This window comes from Rhincodon typus, chromosome 10, assembly GCF_021869965.1.
Source record: "Rhincodon typus isolate 14 chromosome 10, sRhiTyp1.1, whole genome shotgun sequence".
In the NCBI taxonomy this organism is placed as follows: Eukaryota; Metazoa; Chordata; class Chondrichthyes; order Orectolobiformes; family Rhincodontidae; genus Rhincodon; species Rhincodon typus.
In genome coordinates, this window is record NC_063341.1 from 29,912,771 (window position 1) to 29,932,574 (window position 19,804).

General features: G+C 39.5%; 1 protein-coding gene across 2 annotated transcripts in view; it reads left to right on the forward strand.

Annotated features, from left to right (window-relative positions):
- The first annotated feature begins 213 nt into the window (after positions 1–213).
- LOC109921193 (ubiquitin-conjugating enzyme E2 U-like) overlaps positions 214–19,804 on the forward strand; it is a 58,047-nt gene continuing 38,456 nt past the window's right edge. For both annotated transcript variants that reach the window (XM_048602165.1, XM_048602166.1), the window contains exons 1-4: positions 214–352; positions 1,784–1,865; positions 3,409–3,501; positions 4,003–4,100. In XM_048602165.1, the coding sequence (XP_048458122.1) occupies positions 287–352; positions 1,784–1,865; positions 3,409–3,501; positions 4,003–4,100 (339 nt within the window). In that variant the 5' untranslated portion in view covers positions 214–286. The remainder of the gene's footprint in view (positions 353–1,783; positions 1,866–3,408; positions 3,502–4,002; positions 4,101–19,804) is intronic.

Here is a 19,804-nt window from a genome sequence, read left to right on the forward strand (position 1 = left end):
CTTACTATTGGATAACCAAGTTTCCACAAAAGTTCAAATGGCCATCTTGCCATTTAATATAGAATCACTTTTCTTTTTGTTACTTTCCCATAATAACTGAATGATGATATTGTTTCATTTACATATTAATTGTATTTAGTTCATTTAATGTAAATATTGTATAATATTAAATTTCACTTTCTGGTTTGTTTGACACCACAAAGGTGGAGGAAATATACAGTGCCATATTTTATACTGACATGATTAAGGAGATTATTCATTTGATGAGTCATTTTGCTGCAAGGCCATGCAATCCAAGGCATACGTATTACTGGAAAGAGAATATGCTAAACTTCAAGAAACTAGACTCTTTGTAAGTAAGTCTGAATAGTTTACAATATTCATTGACCTTGTATGACCGGAAATACTGCACTTTCACACAGACTGCCTTTCCTCAGTTTCTCCCTCAATTTGACACAAAATCTGGGGTCAGAGCAAAGTGATTTGACCCCTTTCTGATTGATCTCATCTGTCATTTTCCTGCTTTGGGTTTCCATATTTGGTCAACTTGAACTTTTGAAGCATTGATCACAGACATATATGCTCTCTTTTTCTCGCCCAATAACTGTTTCCGTTTAATTTCCAGTCTCAAATTATTTTTGTTACCTACTCTACCTTTCAGTTTCACCGATATTATATCATGTTATTTCACTGTTGCCTTTGTATTCCTGTTTGCCTTGTTCTTTTTCTTCCTCCTCCCTGATTTCTTAAATCTTCCCTTCCCTCTGCCCCCTATTATTAGACCTCATACACTTTGTATCCCCTGAGACTGGCTTCGCCACACAGTGTTTCATGGTTAGATGACAAATGAGTTGAGGGAATTGTTTGATTTTGTGGTGGTTGGTATTTTTGAATTGTTTGTATTTAAGTAAATGTAAAAATGTTGAGCCAGTCTGTGCAAAATAATAATAATTGTTTGACCATCTCAGTGAAATTTAAACCAGTGAACATTCTGTATGTGAAATTTAAGCAATCTAATATTTGTTGCCGTGCAGACGGCAAGTTCATTTTTCCATATTTTACAATTAGGGACTGGAGACAAAATGTTTAAAATGTAGGTGTGGTATTGAATAATTTATCTGATAAGCAGGAATTTATATTTAACTGATAAATAGGATTTCCAAGGTGTACAAGTGCACTTCTTTTCTGCCTGTTTAACTTTGTTTTCCTGAAGAGAATGATTCATGCTCTGGTACAGTGGTGTGGGTAACAGCATCTATTCAAGTGAGCCAGGATGGTAGAGTCATAGACTCCCTACAGTATGAAAAGAGGCCATTTGGCCCATTGAGTCTGCACCAAACCTCCAAACCCAGTCCCCATCCTATCCCCTCAGGCTAATCTGCCTAGCCTGCACATCTTTAGTCACCACAGGGCAATTTAGCATGGCCAATCCACCCAACGTGCTCATCTTTGGACTGTGGGAGGAAACCCAGAGCACCCAGCAGAAACCCACGCAAACACAGGGAGAACATGCAAACTCTATACAGACAGTGACCCCAGGCTGGAATTGAACCTGGCACTGGGTTCCTGGCACTGTTAGGCACTAATGCTAACCACTGAGCCACCATGCCACAGAATTGGTAGATTATTTTACTGTGGAAGCCCGGATATCCTCGCTCACTGCTGAACTAGGTTGCTGAATGTTGCATGGAATCCAGAGGTGGGAGGAGGGCTTCTAATGAATATGTATCTTTAAAGTCACACAGGCACTTTAATAGTACAATATACTTTTATACAACTGCAGGGCATTACTTTGTCCCCAGTTAGGGACGATCTGTTAGAGTGGGTGGCCACAGTTCAGGGATTGAAAGATTCCCTCTGGGAAGGTAAGTGTGATCTAAAAGACAATTTAAAAAAAAATTATTTCTGAAAAATCATGTATAGTAGAAAGCAATAATTGTGATTCTTTTAACATCAGATGTTGTCAATTATTAATTTAAACCAAAAGTCTGCAATAAAAGCCTAGACGTCTGTTTCAGATCTTTGGCTGGTTCATAATTTCTTGCTATTTCTTCCTGTCTGTGCAGAGTTTTCAATTCTAATAAATCTGAGCTTTTTCACATCCTCTGTTTTCTTTCTTGTTTTATAATTGATAAATGAGATGGTAAATTCAAAAAGCATCTTTCTAGAGTTTAATGAGTGACACATGGGCTTGAAATTGTAAAGGAAATTCTTTCCTGAAGGAAGGAAGGTTGACAATGAATTTTCGGTTTTTATTGTATTCTGCACAAAGGATTAATTTTGTGGGTTTTTTTAATTCCCTGTTTTTCTGATAGTTTTCTTTCAACTGAAGTTCTGAAGAAAGGTAACTGTATCGAAACGTTAACTCTGATTTCTCTCCATGGATGCTGCCAGACCCTGCTGAGATTTTCCAGCAATTTCTGTTTTTTTTTGAGATTTCCGGCATCTGCAGTTCTTTTGTTTTTTTTTTGTCTGGTTGCAACAATGATTTGCATTCTGGGTTTTGTAATCCTAGTGGAAAGATTGTTGAAATGTTTACTGTGTGCATTAGAAATTAAGAATCATAGAATCATCATACAATCCCTACAGTGTGGAAACAGGCCCTTTGGCCCAACAAGTCCACACTGACCCTCAGAGCATCCCACCCACCTAATCTACACATTCCTGAACACTACGGGCAATTTAGCATGGCCAATCCACCTAGCCTGCACATCTTTGGACTGTGGGAGGAAAATGGAGCATCCAGAGGAAATCCACGCAGACACGGGGAAAATGTGCAAACTCCACACAGACAGTCGCCTGAGGGTGGAATCGAACCTGGGTCCCTGGCGCTATGGGGCAGCAGTGTTAACCAGTGAGCCACTGTGAAATTAGAAGAAACTTTTTTTACTGTATGTGCTGAATTAAAAATGAACTCAATGCCTATTAATTTTCCTTTTGTAAGTTTAATTGACTTTAAATATTCCCCAATGACTCCCCAAGGGACTGGTTAGTTTGGGATACCCTCATGTGCACTGTTTATTAATCTTAGCTGCAATGGTTACATTGTTCTTGATTTCTGTGACCCCTGATGGAAAGTGAGCACACTGTGTACGGCTGTGATGTCTCCCCTGGTAACTAGCCTATTTAGGGAATTCTGTTAAAGGTGCCCTTTACAACACTTTATCTGTAGAAAGTTGCACACTTTTAGCAGATGGCAGGTTTCCCTAAAGGACATGATGGTAAATCTGGACCTGGGTTCCTTTATGTTAATCGTATGGGCCAACATGAACAGAAAAGATTGTGCTCAGGTGATATCTGACCACGAAGCCATGGCCTTACAATCTTGTTCTTCAAACCTCTGCTCTTGAGCTCCTGTATGCCAGGATTTCTATATTGACTAAAACCTGTGTTTTTTACCTTACTAAGGTGCTGTCCTTCAGGTTTCCTTGAAGTATACAGAAGATTACAACTCAATCCCTCCAACTGTTACTTTCAATACAATTCCTTTTCATCCCAATGGTGAGTAACTGCAAACCTTCTCTTAATGAGTTTACCTGGGAACAACAGTGTCTTATTGAAGTTATGTTCATTAACTGTTAAAAAATAAAACTGGGTAGATAATCTGTTTTGTTATTAGGATTGGAAGCTATAGACCTAGTTGAAGTGATTCAGTATTGCATGATATGCAATGGAGACTGTGTTGCTGTGAGGAATAGAGAGCATTATCCACGGAGAACAGTAAAATTTTGTGGAGATGCAAGAATAAATGCCTGTTCTGGAGTTTTTGTCTCCATTTGTGATCACGCAGTATATGTTCAGAACATTCTTGGAGATTAATTGGTGCAGTAGAGGGCATGAGTGAATAACTTGTTTAGGAGTATGTGGAACATTATGGATATAATTGCCATGTGGCCTGTTCTTTATTACTACTTTTTTCATGTCCTCCTTATTTAAATAAAAATGTCATCAGTTGCTTGACAATTCAATCTACTTATTTTTCTGCTTATCCTTTGCTTACAGTGGACACAGTCACAGGCAAGCCATGTATAGACTTTCTTGATAATCCCAGGAAATGGAAAGAAGACTTCTCCTTGACGACCATCCTGCTTACCATTCAGGTGGGAGGACATTTTTATAGAAGTGATTTGTTTGCTGCCTGACAACTCAGTTGGTTAACACTCAGCATGGAATTGAGCCATGTAGACCAGAGAGGTCTCTATTTTCATTCCTCCTCAATGCTGGTTGAAGCCTGGTTGAAGTCAGACAGTTCATCTCAGCTCCTTGTGTTAAAGAGGGAAAATTTTTTGGGGTCCAAAGTCTAACATCTAAAGGGTCTGTATGTGGTGTCTGATGAGGGACATGATTGGATGAACCTGTGATGCTCTCATAGTTAAATAGCTAGAGATGTTCACCACTTTGACCTGCGTAAATTATTGGAGGCTAAATATTTTCTTCCTCCATTTTCTACTTCTCACTCTTGTCTAACAGAATGCATCAATATCTTGCTGGATGATGATCTTTGGTGTCATTGGTCTCCATGTTGGCTGGAGGGTGGCTGATGTTCTGGCTTTATTTAAGAAAAGCTGTAAGGAGAAACTAAGAATTGTAGACCTGTATGTCTCACCTCAATGGTGGTAAGTTGTTTGGAGATGATTCTGAAAGTTAGGTTTTACATGCAATTGGAGAGGCAAGGAGTGATTAGGGATAGTCGGCATGGTTTTGTGTGAGGGAAATTGTGTCTCGCAAATTTGATTGAGTTTCTTTGAGGAAGTAACCAAAAAGTGATGAAGGAAAAGTGATAGATATTGTTTACTTGGACTTTATTAAAGCCTTTGATGAGGTTCTGCATGGTACACTAATTAGTGAAGTTAGCTCAAATGGGATTCAAGGTGAGCTTGCCAAGTGGATACAAAATTGGCTTAACGGCAGGAGACAGGTGGTGGCGGCGGAGAGTTATTTTTAAGACTGGAGGCCTGTGACTAGCTGTGTTCCACAGAGATTGTTACTGGGTTCACATTTGTTTGTCATTTATATAAATGATGTGGATGAGAATATAGGAGGCATGGTTAGTAAGTTTGCAGATGACACCAAAATTGGTGGTATAGTGGACAGTAAAAAAAAAAGGTTGTCTAAGATTACAAAGAGATCTTGATCAGTTGGATCAATGGGCTGAGGAGTGGCAGATGGAGTTTAATTTGGATAAATGCGAGGTGTTGCATTTTGGTAAAACAAAGATGGGCAGGACATATATAACTAATGGTAGAGCCTTGGATAGTGTTGTAGAACAGAGAGATCTTGGGGTTTAGGTACGTAATTCTTTGAAATTTGCATCAAAGATAGACAGGGTAGTTAAGAAGATGATTAACACGTTTGCCTTCATTGCTCAGACCTTTGAGTATAGGAGTTGAGATGTCATGTTGAGGTTGTACAGGACTTTGGTGACGCCTCTTCTGCAGTACTCTGTGCAGTTCTGGTTGCTCTGTTTTAGAAAGGATATTATTTAACTGGAGAGGGTTAAGAAAAGATTTACCAGGATGTTGCCGGGAATGGAGGGTTTGAGTTATAACAATAGGTTGGATAGTCTGAGACTTTTTTCACTGGAGTGAGGCAGGTTGAGGGGTGACTTTATCGTGGTTTATAAAATCATGGGAGTTCAAAACCAGGGGGCATATTTTTAAGGTGAGAGGAGAAAGATTTAAAAAGGACATGATGAGCAACTTTTTTTTTAAAGAGAGTGGTTAAGTGGGGTGGGACTAGTTTAGTTTGAGAACAAGGCCAGTGTGGACTGGTAGGACGGAAGGGTCTGTTTCTGTTCTGTATGATTCTATGAGCATTCACTGTGTGTGAACCTTCACAGTGAGAGGCTATTTGATGGTAGGGACATCGTCACTGAATCAGATCCTTACCTCATTCAATGGCCGAACAAGCATATTTATAGCATGGAACGGGGGTGGGTGTTGAAACCTCTCTATTTGAATTTCAAAGCTGGGGAATTATTGGATAATGATCAAAAGCAGGGGCTATGACTCACTGTCCCATCTTTTATTTCATTCATCAATAGCATGTAGGCATCACTGACTGGGCCACATTAATTGCTTTATTGCCCATCCCAATTCCGCTGATGAAGATGATGGTGAGCTGCCCTCTTGAACTACTGCAGTCTTTGGGATATAGTACACCCTCACTCCTGTAAAGGAGTGAGATCTAGGATTTTGATCCAGTGACACTGAAAAAAACAATACAGGTCCAAGTCATGATCATGTGTGACTTCAAGGGGAATTTGGTGGCTCTTGTTCCTCTAGATAGTAGAGGTCATGGGTTTGGATGGTGCTATTTGAAAGAACCTTGATAAATTAATGTAATGCATTAAGCAGATGGTTTACATTGGGGTCATGTGTGCCAGTGGTGGAGGGAGTTAATGTTGTAAATGGGTGATAGGAAGCCAGTCAAGTGGGCTGCTTTGCCCTGGATGGTTTCGAGCTTCCTAAATGTTGTTGGAGCTGCACCCATCCAGCTAACTGGAGAGTTTTCCATCACACTCTCTACTTGCATCTTGTAGAGAGGCATTGGGGAAACAGAAAGTGAATTATTTGTTGTACTTTTCTGAGCTTTTCACCTGCTCCTGTAGCCACAAGGTTTATATGGCTCGTCCAGTTCAGTTTCTGGTCTATAGTAAACCCCTGCCCCCAGATTTCAAGGGGTTGTTGTTTGAGAAGTTTATTGCCTGGCACTTCTGTGGTGTGATAGTTGTTATATTGCTAGCTATCCAATCAACAAAGCAAGAAGCAGGATTTGGTCTGTCTTCCTCAACTGTTTATTTGCAGTTCATAATTCAATGCCAACTCCAGTCTGTTCCTTACCTCGGGTCAAAATACAACCTTTTTTCATGTTTTCTAATCAACCTGTTCCAGGAAGTTATTACACACTCCCAGAGCAGATATGACTTGAATCAAAGCAAAAATCATACTCATCGACCAACAAACCAGCTTTTTATGTTGATTTAGATATTTTTAATCAGCCTGTTCAGATGTTATGACACACTTCCGGACAGGTAGGACTTGAACCCAGGCCTCCTAACTCAGAGGCACACTAATACTGTACCACAAGAGCTTTTTGAAAAACAGTCCTTTTCTTATATCCAGAAGTGTTCTTACACAACTGAATGTTTTCTTTTTCCCCATCACTAAATCACCCACAGTATTTTTTTCCATCTTTTAACCATGACCAATAAATCATTCATGTTTCCAATTAAATAATTTATGTGCGAAGCCTGTGAAGGGCAATGCAAACCATCAAAGGTTACAGAGAGAAAGAGGGGGCTAAATCAAAATAGAGGAAAGAGGAAATACGTCCCTTCAATATATGTTCCAATGAGCATCAGCTGCTCTGTAACTCTGGAGCAGATCCTGGTTCATTCTTAAAACTTAACAAAGACATATTTACAGGAAAAGCTACAGATTTAAAAATAAATTTCCCCTTCTCAAAGTTTGTATTGAGATTGCTGAAGAAGGATGCCACAACAACCTTTTATTCAAGGCATTCCTTCTTGTAAGACAATACAATGATTGATTACTTGTATTTACTCATCTTAGTTTAGATATTTCTTTTCTCTCTTACATTTGCTTTAGACTTTCTATATCAGTTCTTGGTCTTTTCTCATTTACACACTTTGTAGGATATACACTATTCCAAACAGATCCATTATCTGTTTAGTATTCAATGAGTATTGTCCTTTCAGTCCCCTTTCCATTTTATTCTTCTTCCAAGGTGTTAGAAAAATAGACAGCCATATCTACTGCTTCGAGAGAGGTGTGCTACCCTCCTGGCATTTTTTAACTTCCTAAGCCAAAAAGCAACTATTCCCATTTTCTCCCATGTGGAATATTATGAACACATCATCAAAGTTGGCATGTGGGGCAACGCTGGACTAAACAATTGCAGTTCTTGGGTTCACCCAAATCTGGGAATTTCATTCTGCACTTCACTCTCTTTCATTTTTTAAATGTTTGTTCACCTTCAAGATGACCTCAACCTTCAGATTTCTCATCACTAGACTAAATGCTAACACATGAAAGCTTGCATCGAATCAGACCTAAACAATTTACCTGACCCACAAGACTCCATAGATATTCCATTTCATCTTCCTATGCAGCCATATCTTTTTGTGTAGACTTGGAATGACCAATTATAATGGGACTGACACAATCCAAGTAAGATTGTTACTGTAAAATTCCATCTGACTCAACCTGCTCCATCACCAAATTAACATATTTAAACAGTGCCAGAAGCCGGATTAACAGGATGTGAATTTGGTTATTTTGTAAGTTTTACAATCAGAAGCAGCAAACATTGAAAGGCATTAGCTTGCTTTTGGTTTAGAAGAATCACGAATTGATTCAAGAAAAAGCCATAGATAAGAAAGCTTTTAATTCAGTTAGCAGAAGACCTCAACAGGGTTAGAGGTAAGAACAGTTTCACTTGGAGAAAGAAGTTAGTTTGGAACAATTAGGAAATAAGTGTAAGGGTTTTAGTTTGAAAATTCCAAACCAGAAGTGTTTGGTTAGGGCCCTGAAGGCGTTATTTGAAGCTAAAACTGTTTAAGCTTGGTTGTGTAAATAATCAAAGAAAAATCTCAAGTGCTCAAAACAGGGAATTAAATGATACAGTTAATCAAACCTACAGAAGTGATAGAAAAGGAAACTTGCTCCCTCATATTTAAGTAATGTAAAGTGATGGTGTTGAGAGTAGATGGGATTTTATTTTGCCATTCATTTTAAAATCTTTCACATTTAATGACTTATTTAGATTGTTTAATGTTATCTTCACTTTTTTTATATAATAAACTTCTATTTTATTGTTAAAACCAAATCTGAAGCAATTTGTGCTTTTGGTGATAGACCGCCACATTAATTTTTTTTAAAAATGATCTAACAAGCCAGATTTCAGTCTGGGCTATGACCAGTCCAGTAGCAACATGAGCTGGGATCATGATACATTGCAGAATCTAACTTGAGTTAGTGCATAGCCTAACCTTGACAGAATTACCTTTGCTGTAATGTAATCAACCAGGGAAGCATGATTTAATTCACAAACACATTTATTTAACTTCCAGTATTTCTGTTCAATAATGGGTGCTTCCTGTGGAGGCTGGGGAAATGCTTCTCTCTGAAGCAGGTTACCCTACTGGAAAGCTGCTCATATATCTTTGGACTTACACCCCTATGAATGTGTACCTACAGTGACCACAACCATTTCCAAAGTCACTTTCCCCATTATAGATGAGTCTCCTGTGATCTTTCTAATTGCCAAAGCATTTCTCAAAATCTCTGGCGACCAATGTTATAGGTCCCATCTGATAAGACTTGTTCTGTACAGATCCATCTATATGATAAAGCAGTTTGACCTCCATCTGCAACTTCTGAACATACCCTAATTTCTTTCCAATTATTTAATTCTCGTCATTTAACCACTCTCATTACTCTATCTTCTAATCTGTTGGTGGCTACAAACTCCTTTTGATCACATGAGGTCTCTCTAGACTACTTCTGTCAGACTGCCTGCCAAAGCTTCTTTCCACAGTTTGTAATCATTTCCTTCTCCTGAATGTATCTCCTGAATCATTACTCAAACCTGAAATATGTTTGCTTGGTGTCCTTTTTGCTAATCCATGTCTCTCACCTCTTGTCCTTCCCCTTGGATATTTAATCAATTTTTGTGTTTGCCTGCAAATTTCCCTGCTCTTCTTTCTATCGTGGTCTTTCTCGAATTATCTGACTTTTTTGGCTGTTATACCACCTGGAAAACTATTTGTGGGAAGACAGTTCCTGGATGAGATTGCCTTTTCCTGTACTTCATGGTCAACACATATATTGGCATTCACCCCTTGATCTCCAATCCTCTCCCTCTAAATTTCAGAATATTTGGGTATGCGATGTACAACATGTCCTGTCATTACCACTTTTTCCCTGTATTTGAGAATTAATATAAATGTTTCCTCTAGAGAATATCTGCTGCTCTTTATTAACTCTGGAGCATGTCCTGGTTAGTTCTTAAAGGAAGCATCACGTAAAGCATTGTCAAATGTCACTTGCCATTTATCATTCTAAGCTTGAATGTTGTCTTGCTGCACATGAACGCAACCTGCTTCTTTTTCTGAGGTGTGGCTAATGATACTGAGGATTGTGTAAACTTCTCATAGCCTCATGATAGAGAGAATGTCATTGGTGAAGCAGCTGAAGATGGTTGGACCTAGGACACTACCCTGAGGAGTTCCTGCAGAGATGTCCTGCACAATCATCTTCCTCTGATCTGGGTATGATGCCAACCAGTGGAGAGCTTCCCCTCACCAATTCCCATTGATTCCAGCTTTGCTAGGGCTCCTTGATGTCCTACTCAGTCAAAGCTGCTTTGATGTCAAGGACAGTCACTCTCTTCTCACCTCCATATTTTCAGCTCTTTCAGCCCATGTTTGCACCAAAGTTGTAATGATATCTGAAATTGAGTGGCCCTGATGGAACCCAAATAGAGCATTGGGGAATAAGTTAATGCTGAACACAAGTGCTGTCAACAACCCCTTCCATCACTTTGCTGCCAGTTGAGAATAGACTAGTCGGCTGGTAATTAGTTGGGTTGGATTTGACCTACTTTTCATGTTCAGTACATTTTTGGATAGATGCCAGTGTTGTAGCTGTACTGGAACAGCTTGGCTAGGAGCACAGCAAGTTGTGGAGCATAAGTCTTTAGTACCATTACCAGTATGTTGTCAGGGCTCACAGTATTTGCAGTATCACTAGCTGGCTCTTGATATTACGTGAAGTGAATCAAATTAGATGAAAACATCCATCTGTGATGCTGATGACCTCAGGAGGAGGCCAAGATGGATTATCCGTTCACAGTTCTGACTGAAGATGGATGCGAGTGCATTGACTTTGTCTTTTGCAGTGAATAATAGCCCTCCCCTTTCATTGAGGACAGGTATATTTGTGGAACCTCTTAGTTCAGTGGGTTCAGTTCATCATCCACCTCCCTTCATGAGTAGATTTGGCAGGACAGCAGTGCTTAGATCTGATCCATTGTTTGTAGAATCGCTTAGCTTTGTTGATTGCATGTTTGACCTGATGCCAAGAACAGTAATGTGATCCAGAGTCAGTATTGTGGGCAGTGGGATACTGAGATCAATTATAGTAGCTAGATGGATGTTTGAGATCAGTAGACATAGACTAGAGATCAAAGTCCAATGTCGCTAGTTTCAGGCTTTATCATTAACACAATAGGCTGTGTTTTCCCACGAATCATGAAGAAATCAGAGGTTGAACTGTTCCTGTGTCCTGGAACCTCCTTCAGGCAAAGGGAACAGTCACTAATTGGAACATTTTGGGTGACCCTCAATTGACAGTGAGATAGGTTCTCTATGTAATTAAGGACTGTGGGTGGGCTTTTGACTCTGGGAGGTTAATCAGAGGTCTGCGGCTGCTGTCTAACACAGAAAGGCAGTGAGACCTTCTGGATCTCTAGTGGGGACCAATTATACATTGGCTCAGATGTTAGCTTCGAAGGTCTGCTCCGTGTGAGGGCTGCTTTGAGGTCACAAAACCAGGAAGTCTAGGTTTCCTGAACAAAACTACAGCATATCTTTACTGCTGGTTTTGCAGTTTTCCCAACTACGAACAGTCTGTGGGTGGGTTGGGTTCCTGTTTCAGATATTTCAAATTTTAACCTCTGATCTAATTCCAACCCACCCATTTTTGGAGTTAAGTTTCAATTTGGAGTTAACTTTAAGTTAAGAATTAATTGTTGTGCAACCAGAGAGCTCTATGGAGAGGGACAAGATTCACACAGGCCAATGCTGAAGAAAGCACTTTGTCAGATTGTGCGCAGATTAACATGTCAGGCCATCTTTGGCCAGACCCCGACATAGCGCACCCAAATGGTGCCTGTATGTCCTGTTACCTTTGCCACTGTCTGCACTTTCAGTCAGAGAATAAACCTCATTCCTAGGAGCTTTTCACTGTGTGCAATGCTGAAAAAGTTGATTAATCACATTTGTTCATTTATTCAATGGAGTTGTCAAGATTCCACTATGAGGTTGTGGACTTACTCACTGAGGCTGGTGTGTTTGATTGTAAATGTTTCGTCACCCTGCTAGGTAACATCGTCAGTGTGCGTCCGGTGAAGTGTCAGTGTTGGCTCGCTAAACAGCTCTTTTGCCTTGGCCCGCAATGTTCTTGTCTGTACCACATCAGTCTGTTTCCTCACCTCACAATTCCCTAGCACAGTTCCCATCTTCATTTCATAATTGCTGTGGGTTGCCAACTCAAGACTGAACCAGATACTCATTCCTGATTGCCTCAGGTCATTGAGGAAGAATGCTAAAGCACCGGACAGGATGCAGCGCCAATTTATTGCGACGCTGCCTTGTAGAAGGATACTCCAGTCCAGAGAATGTTCAAAACTTGCTGCCATATTTTGATCAGAACTGATGAGATCACAGCATGATTTTCTTTTAATTGTTCATGGGATGTGGGTGTCCCTGAAATCAATAATCAGCCTTATGCTCAAGAAGTTAGTCTACAATTAGCATGAACGATTTAAATGCACGTGTTTCCAAAAAAAGAAATTAGTAGAAGTGATGACGTATTTGAGGATGTCTGTATCAAGGAGCATCGCCTGTATCACAAGAAGGATCGATCTTGAAAGTGAAGAAATGATATCTTCTTGATGTGTGGATTTTAACAACAAAAGAAATTGCCCACGGGATTCCTTATCATCCCACATGCTGTGAAATATATTGAACCTTTAGATGCAATTGACAGTAGAGTATTGGTTGCAGCATTCTTGGACCCATTTGTCATCACATTAACCTGGCATGGCCCAAACAAACCAAGTCACAGGTGCAAAAGTATGAAGTTTTATGAAGAATTATATAAAATACTTGAAGTCCATTCCATCCCGTAACTCCCTGATTACTGAATGTGATATGAACGCAAGGCTGAGTGAAGAAATAGTTCATTGCTCATTTTATGATGCCAATAGAGAATTATTTCTTGATTGCACCATGGAAATCAATCTCTGATCTACAAATAATAACATGAAAAGAACAGGGAGAGATTTTGGAGATATAAATTCCAAAATATAAGAAATCTTAGCTGGATTATATCTTGGTCTGGAAAAATGGGAGAAAAACAGGGTCAGGAATGCTGAATCCTGAAATTCACTTCATACGATTTCAATAAAATCGTAGAGTTAGGACAGCAGACATAGTTTTAAAGGCTCCAGGAACAAGTAGATGAGTTCTGGGAAGAAACTCGTGCTTGAATAGATTGAATAAGGATAAATAATTAACATGAAGAACTAACTTGTAATCAAAATCCGAAACAGATATGCCAGCCTTTGGAATGAAGAAAAGACAAAGCAGCATCAGAGAAATCTCCACTTCTAGTAAAATAATTCCAAAATTAATTCAAGAAACCACACTTCTTGAAAAAAAACTGATATCAAAACTCATCCACTTACTCAAGAAACAAGAGACAGTGAAACATTCATCTGACAAAGTTCATTTTTCTATAAAATAGGCAAGATAATATTTCCAAAAGATCTGTGTCTGAGCTAAAGCTTCTGATGCTATAGCGAGCTTGGTAACTATAAAGACAAGATGAAAATCAGACAGTAGAAATCAGACAGTACTGATACTAACCCATTGTGCAGTTGGATGCATGAAGACTGTAAAATGAAATTTAAAAGGACAACATATAACTAGGAAGAAACAAACATGGAAAGCTCTCCTTGTATAGCTGTAGGCCAAGAACAAACTGTACTGGATGAAAGGATGCTATTCAATGTCTGTCAGAAAAAGAACTTGACATTATTATGGGGCCATTAATCATGACAATCGAGTAAACCCAATTGTACATGCCAGATAAGAAAAGAACTTTGACTGGATGTAGAAACTGCATGACACCATTGTATTCTGTAGCTGTGTAGCCATGCTTTCATGCACAAGAGAAAGTCAGAAAAAATCTTGAAAAGTTGTGTCATTCCAATTCCACTGCCTGAGAGGACAAATTGGAAACTCACTGTCAATTACAGGATTCAACACTTACACCAAAAGCAGCAAAAATTTACAACTTTCCAATCATTACTCAACTTGTCTGGGATACAGTAATTCTGCTAGAAAAATTAACCTGTGATAGGTAATGTGAGGAACTTTGATATTCAATTGAAAATAATAAATGCAAGTTGTCACTGAGTGAAAGTGATCTATTCATGTTAGTGATGCTAAGTATGCCAGCACCCTCCTGTGATTCCTACTTATGTAGGTTAGAGGGAAAGGAGACAGTCAGGTGGGACATTGCAGTAAACAGCTGGGGATGGAACAGTAGTGTTTTCCCTACAACCTCCTTCCTGTGCTGATGAATATTAGATACCAGAAGGCCCCAGATTCCGTCTGATCAGGGTTGATCACAGTTTGACAGTACTAGAGGATATAAATACTTTCAATGCTCATTAATTAGGGAGGTGAATAATCATCTGAGCTTCCCTTTCTGGGCTTTGGCTGAGCAAAGAATTTACCCCTGTTATGATGCCTTCCACAGTCAGTCTCTGGATTACTCCAATGACATTTACACCACTCTGCCAGCTCAAACATCCATTTTTCTAAGGTAGCCAAGTGTAACTAATTCCTTCTGAAATACATATTGCACATAATGTTACATAGTCACAATAGAGAATGTTAACATTTTGCTCTAAGCAATGAGCGGAGCTACTGCTAATGTCTCAGTGAGTGAGACAATCCAAGATACAATTCCCAGATATAATTCCCAGAACTTTATTAAATCAAAGAGGGTGAAAGTCGGGTGCTGCAGTTTGCCTCAGTCTGCTGTTAAGGCCAGCAATTTAACATCCATGTTCCTGATAGCTACCCTATGGCACTTGGCAGAGGTATCAAGGAAGTCAATGTAAAGGAGAAAGTATTGAAGTCTAAATCAGAGTTACTTTGTATGTATGTGAACATATATGAGAGTAACATTGGAGAGTTACAGCATAGATTGCAGATTATAAGGTATTCAGAAAAGGAAGGAAAGGAGGAGAAGCGGCAGAATTGCTTAAGAAATTAATTGCAGTGCTGGAGAAACAGAGGGTCCAAGGCACGGAATCAATTTGACCAGATCTAGGGAACAAAAAGGGTACAATTACATTCCTAGATGTAGTGTTCCAATCAACTAGTGGAACGGATGTGTAAGAACAAATCTGCATGGAAATTACAGAGGGATGCCAACATTATAGGATAGTTGTAATGGAGGACTTCAATTACTCAAATGTACACCAGGGTACTCATACTGTACAGTGAAGTGAGGGACAAGTGCTCCTGGATTGCATTCAGGAGAGCTTCCAAGAGCAGGATGTTTCAAGTTCAACAAGAAAGGGTGCACTGTTGGACCTGGTTCTCAGAAATGAGCTGGGTCAAGTGGATAAGGTTCAGTTCGGGAACATTTCGGAGACAGTGATCATTGTATTATAAGGTTCAGGATGATGGGACAGAACGATGTGCAACAATCCAGATTGAGAAAAATCAACTGGTGGAGAACAGACCTCAATGGGGGCAAGAACAGAGCTGGGCATGTGTGACTGGAACAGGAAGTTGGCAAGAAAAACATTCACTGAATATTGGGCTACATTCAAAGAGGAGATGGTTGGGTCTGGTCAAGGTATATTTGCTCAAATGGGAAAGATAGAACAAGCCAATCCAAAGCTCCCTGGATGACAAAGGAGGTAGAAATTAAGATAAAGAAGAGAAAATGTGCTTAGGACAAGTGTCAATATAAAATAAACAGAACCAAGAGGAATATCAAATTTTCAGAGGGCAAGTGAGAAAGCAAATAAGAGAGACAAAGAGGAATTATGAGAAAAGACTGACAGGCAACATAAAGAGATCGCCCAAAGTTTTCTATGACTGTATAAATAGTAAATGAATAGTAAAAGTAGCAGCAGGGTTGATTAGGGATTCACAGGGGGTTTTATACCTGGAGGCAGGGGTCATGGCTGAGGTGTTAAACAAATAATTTGCATCTGTCTTTATCAAAGAGTGAGATGTTACCCAGGCCATGGTGACAAAGGAGGGAGCTCAGTCACTAAAATGGTTCAAAATTGTTTGGGCCAAAGTGTCAGATAGACTATTGCTACTCAAAGTTGACATGGAACTGGAACCAGATGCAATGCATTCAATGATTTTGAAGAAAGTGAGAGTGGAAATTACAGGGGCACCGGACACAATCCTTCAGTCTTTCCTACACTCGGGCAAGGTGATGGAAGAGTGGAAAATTGCAAATGTTCTGTTAAGAAAGTTTGTAAGGATAATCTCAGCGATTCCGGTGGTGGGGAAGCTCGTAGAGGCAATTATTCAGGATACAGTTAGTTACATGGATAAAGGTGGGTTGATTAGGAAGACTCAACATGAATTTCTAAAGGTAATGGTCATCTTTAACTAACTTGCTGGAGTTATTTGAAGAAGTAACAGGCACAATGATGGTAATGCTGTTGGCCTGGTATACATGGACTTTCAGAAGACGCTTGATACAGTGCCACAGAACAGACTTGTGAGGAAAGTTATAGGTTACGGTATAAAAAGAATACTAACATCAGAGATATAAAGTTGGCTGAGTGATAGGTAACAGATGAATCAATGGATATTTTTTTGGCTGGAGCAAGGTTTAGTAGTGCAATTATCCATGGGTCGATGTTGGGACCCTGGCTTTTCCTGATATATATTAATGATTTGGATCTTGGTGTGCAGGGGGCAATTTTGAAGTTCATAGATGACACAAAGCTTCAAAGATTTGTAAACTGAGAGGAAGACAGTGCAGAGGTCTGCAACTTATGTAGATAAGTTGATGAAGTGAGCAGATACTGCAGATGTGTTTCAATATAGAGAAGTGTGAAGTGATGAATTTTGGTAGGACAAACATTGAAAGACATTCTAAAATAGGGGTGCACTTCTAAGTGGGGTGCAATAGCAGAGGGACCTGGGTGTATATATACACAAATCATTGCAATTGGCAGGATAGGTAGAAAGAATGGTAAGTACACAGTATCTTCAGCTTTATTAATAGGAACATAGAATATAGAAGCAAGGACGCGATGTTGAACTTGTATAAGACACTTGATAGACCTCATCTGGAGTATTGAATACATTCCTGGATGTCACATTATAGGAAGGATGTGAACACATTGGAGAGAGTGCAGAGGCACTTTGTAAGAATGGCTTCAGGATGAGGATCTTCAGAAATGAGGATAGATTGAAGAAGTTGGAACTGTTCTCCTTGCGGAGAAGAAAACTGAGAGGAGATCACTTGGTGGTTTCCAAAATCATGAGTGGGCTCGATAGAGTAGATAGGGAGAAACTGTACCCACTTGTAAGAGAAACAAGAACAGGATGGCACAGAGTTAAAGTGATCTGCAAAATAAGCAAGTGTGACGTGTGGAAAAGTTTTTCACTTATCAAATTGTTAGAATATGGGTGTTTATTTGGATAAAAATAAGGTTCAAGGCTATGGGGAAAGAGCAGAACACAGCACCAGGTAATGATGATCATTTAACAAGCCAATGTTGCACAATGGGCCAAATGGCCTCTTCCTGTGCTGTAACACTTGTGTTTCTGAAAATATGTGGAAGAAAGAAAATACAAAATATCTTTACACAAAATAGGAAAAGGGTCAATTCAAATTTAAGGTTAAAACAGAAACAAAGTTTAAAGTAAAACCTAACCATTTTTTAAGTTATTTAATGACATTCTACACATTCATAATTTGCCTAGTATTTGTATTTAGTTGGGCTTTCGATATATGAGCATGAGGTAAGCTGGATAAATCACATTGAGGGCACAATGATGATTGCCTGTTTCTCATATCCAGACTGAAGGGTAGAACATGGTGGCTGACTACTACACCTTTTCATCTGCTATATGAATTAAGATTATATGAAATATACTCATTATTAAAATGTATCCAGAGCTGGAGTTTCACTTTTGTCGTTTTATGAAATTTCGAGTTTACTGCCTGTAAAGAATGTATTTCACCTTCAACAACACAACAACAAAAACAAAGTTGCTAGAAAAACTCAGCAGGTCTGGCAGCATCCTGAGGAAGGGTCACCAGACCCGAAACGTTAACTCTGAATTTTCCTTCACAGATGCTGAGCTTTTTCAGCAACTTAGTTTTTGTTCCTGGTTAACAGCATCCGCAGTTCATTCGGTTTTTATTATGTATTTTACCTTGTTCCTCTGGTGACATTTATTTGGAAAGTAATAGGTCGTCTTTCCAGCAGAGGGAGCCATTGACTGCAAATTAAATTTTACGGCACAAAACATACCAGTGACAGCACCTTGAAATGTGTATCCACTTTGTCCGTTTCCTCATGCCTTGCTCACGCCTTTCTACAATATTGGAGAATTTCGTAATCAGGTCCTACTTGGTTAGTGCAGTGAATTATTTTGAGTTTGGGATAAGGCAAATAATTGCATGAGTCTTATTTTTTTTCAGTCCTATTTTCTATTCTCACTTCTGTCGCAGTTTCTCCTGACAATAATAATCAATCCCTTATTTTAATCTTTCATAGAACGTGGACATCAGTGGCTACGGCAGCATTTACTGCCTATCCATAATGGCTCTTGAGAAGATAGTGGTGAGCTGCCTTCTTCAACCAGCATAGTACTCAGGGTAAAAGCACACCCACTGTGCTATTTTGCTCCAGTGACTGTGAAGGAATGGTGAGACAGATCCAAGCCAGGATGGTGTGTGACGTGGAGCAGCATTTGCAGGCTGTGGTGTTCCCAGGCATCTGCTGCCCTTGTCATGCCGGGTAGTTAGGGTTACTCTCTCATTAGAGAAACAATTGGTGGTGGTTTAACCTGAGGGTCACTGCACCTGAAAGGTAAACTCTGCTTTCCTTTTGCAGATACTGCCAAGTTTCTCCAGCAATTTTTGTTTTTGTTTCAGTTTCAGATTTCTAGTATCTGCAGTATTTTGTTTTATTACAATAGAGATCACAAGTTTGGAAGATTAAAGACACATATACACTCTCTCTATCTCACACATTCTCTCTCTAGCTCTCTCACAGGCACTCTCTCTCACTCTCTCTCTCTAACACACATGCACACATTCTGTCTCTCACACATACTCTTTCTCCCTCTCACCCACATTCTCTCCCTACCTCTCTGACACACATTCTCCATCTCAAGTGTTCTGTGTCTCTCCTTCTCTTTGTCTTTCACACACACGCTCTCACACTCACTCTCTGACACCCACACTGACTCTGTCTCTCTCACACACACACTCCCTACTGCTAGTTTGTTCTCTCTCTGACTCTTGTGCTCACACATTTACACTTACATTTTCCTACTTTCTCCTGTACTCTATTTAATGTCTCTTAGATCGAGGTCTGTACTTCCTTTCCTTTATTTGTACTTTCAAAATCTGTCACAGCACATTTCTTGACCTCGAATTATATTAAACAAATCTCTAATCTTTCCTACATCCTACTAGCTAATGTCCTGTCATGTTCTTTCACAACTGGCACAAGCTGACTCACTCACTCACTTCCCGGTGCTGGGACATTTGGGGACTAATATGAATGAGGAGGAATTTGGTGAAGGTGATGACCCTTCAGCTGCCTTAAGCTTTGCTGTAGCTGCAACAGTTGCTTGGTTCCTCGATTGCTCTGTGATTGTGATGTAGGGACAGCTCCCACAGGATAAATTAATATTTTGAAGGATATTCTTGAGGTTTTTTCAAAAGCCTCTTTTTCTTTTTAATTATTTGTTACACAGAAG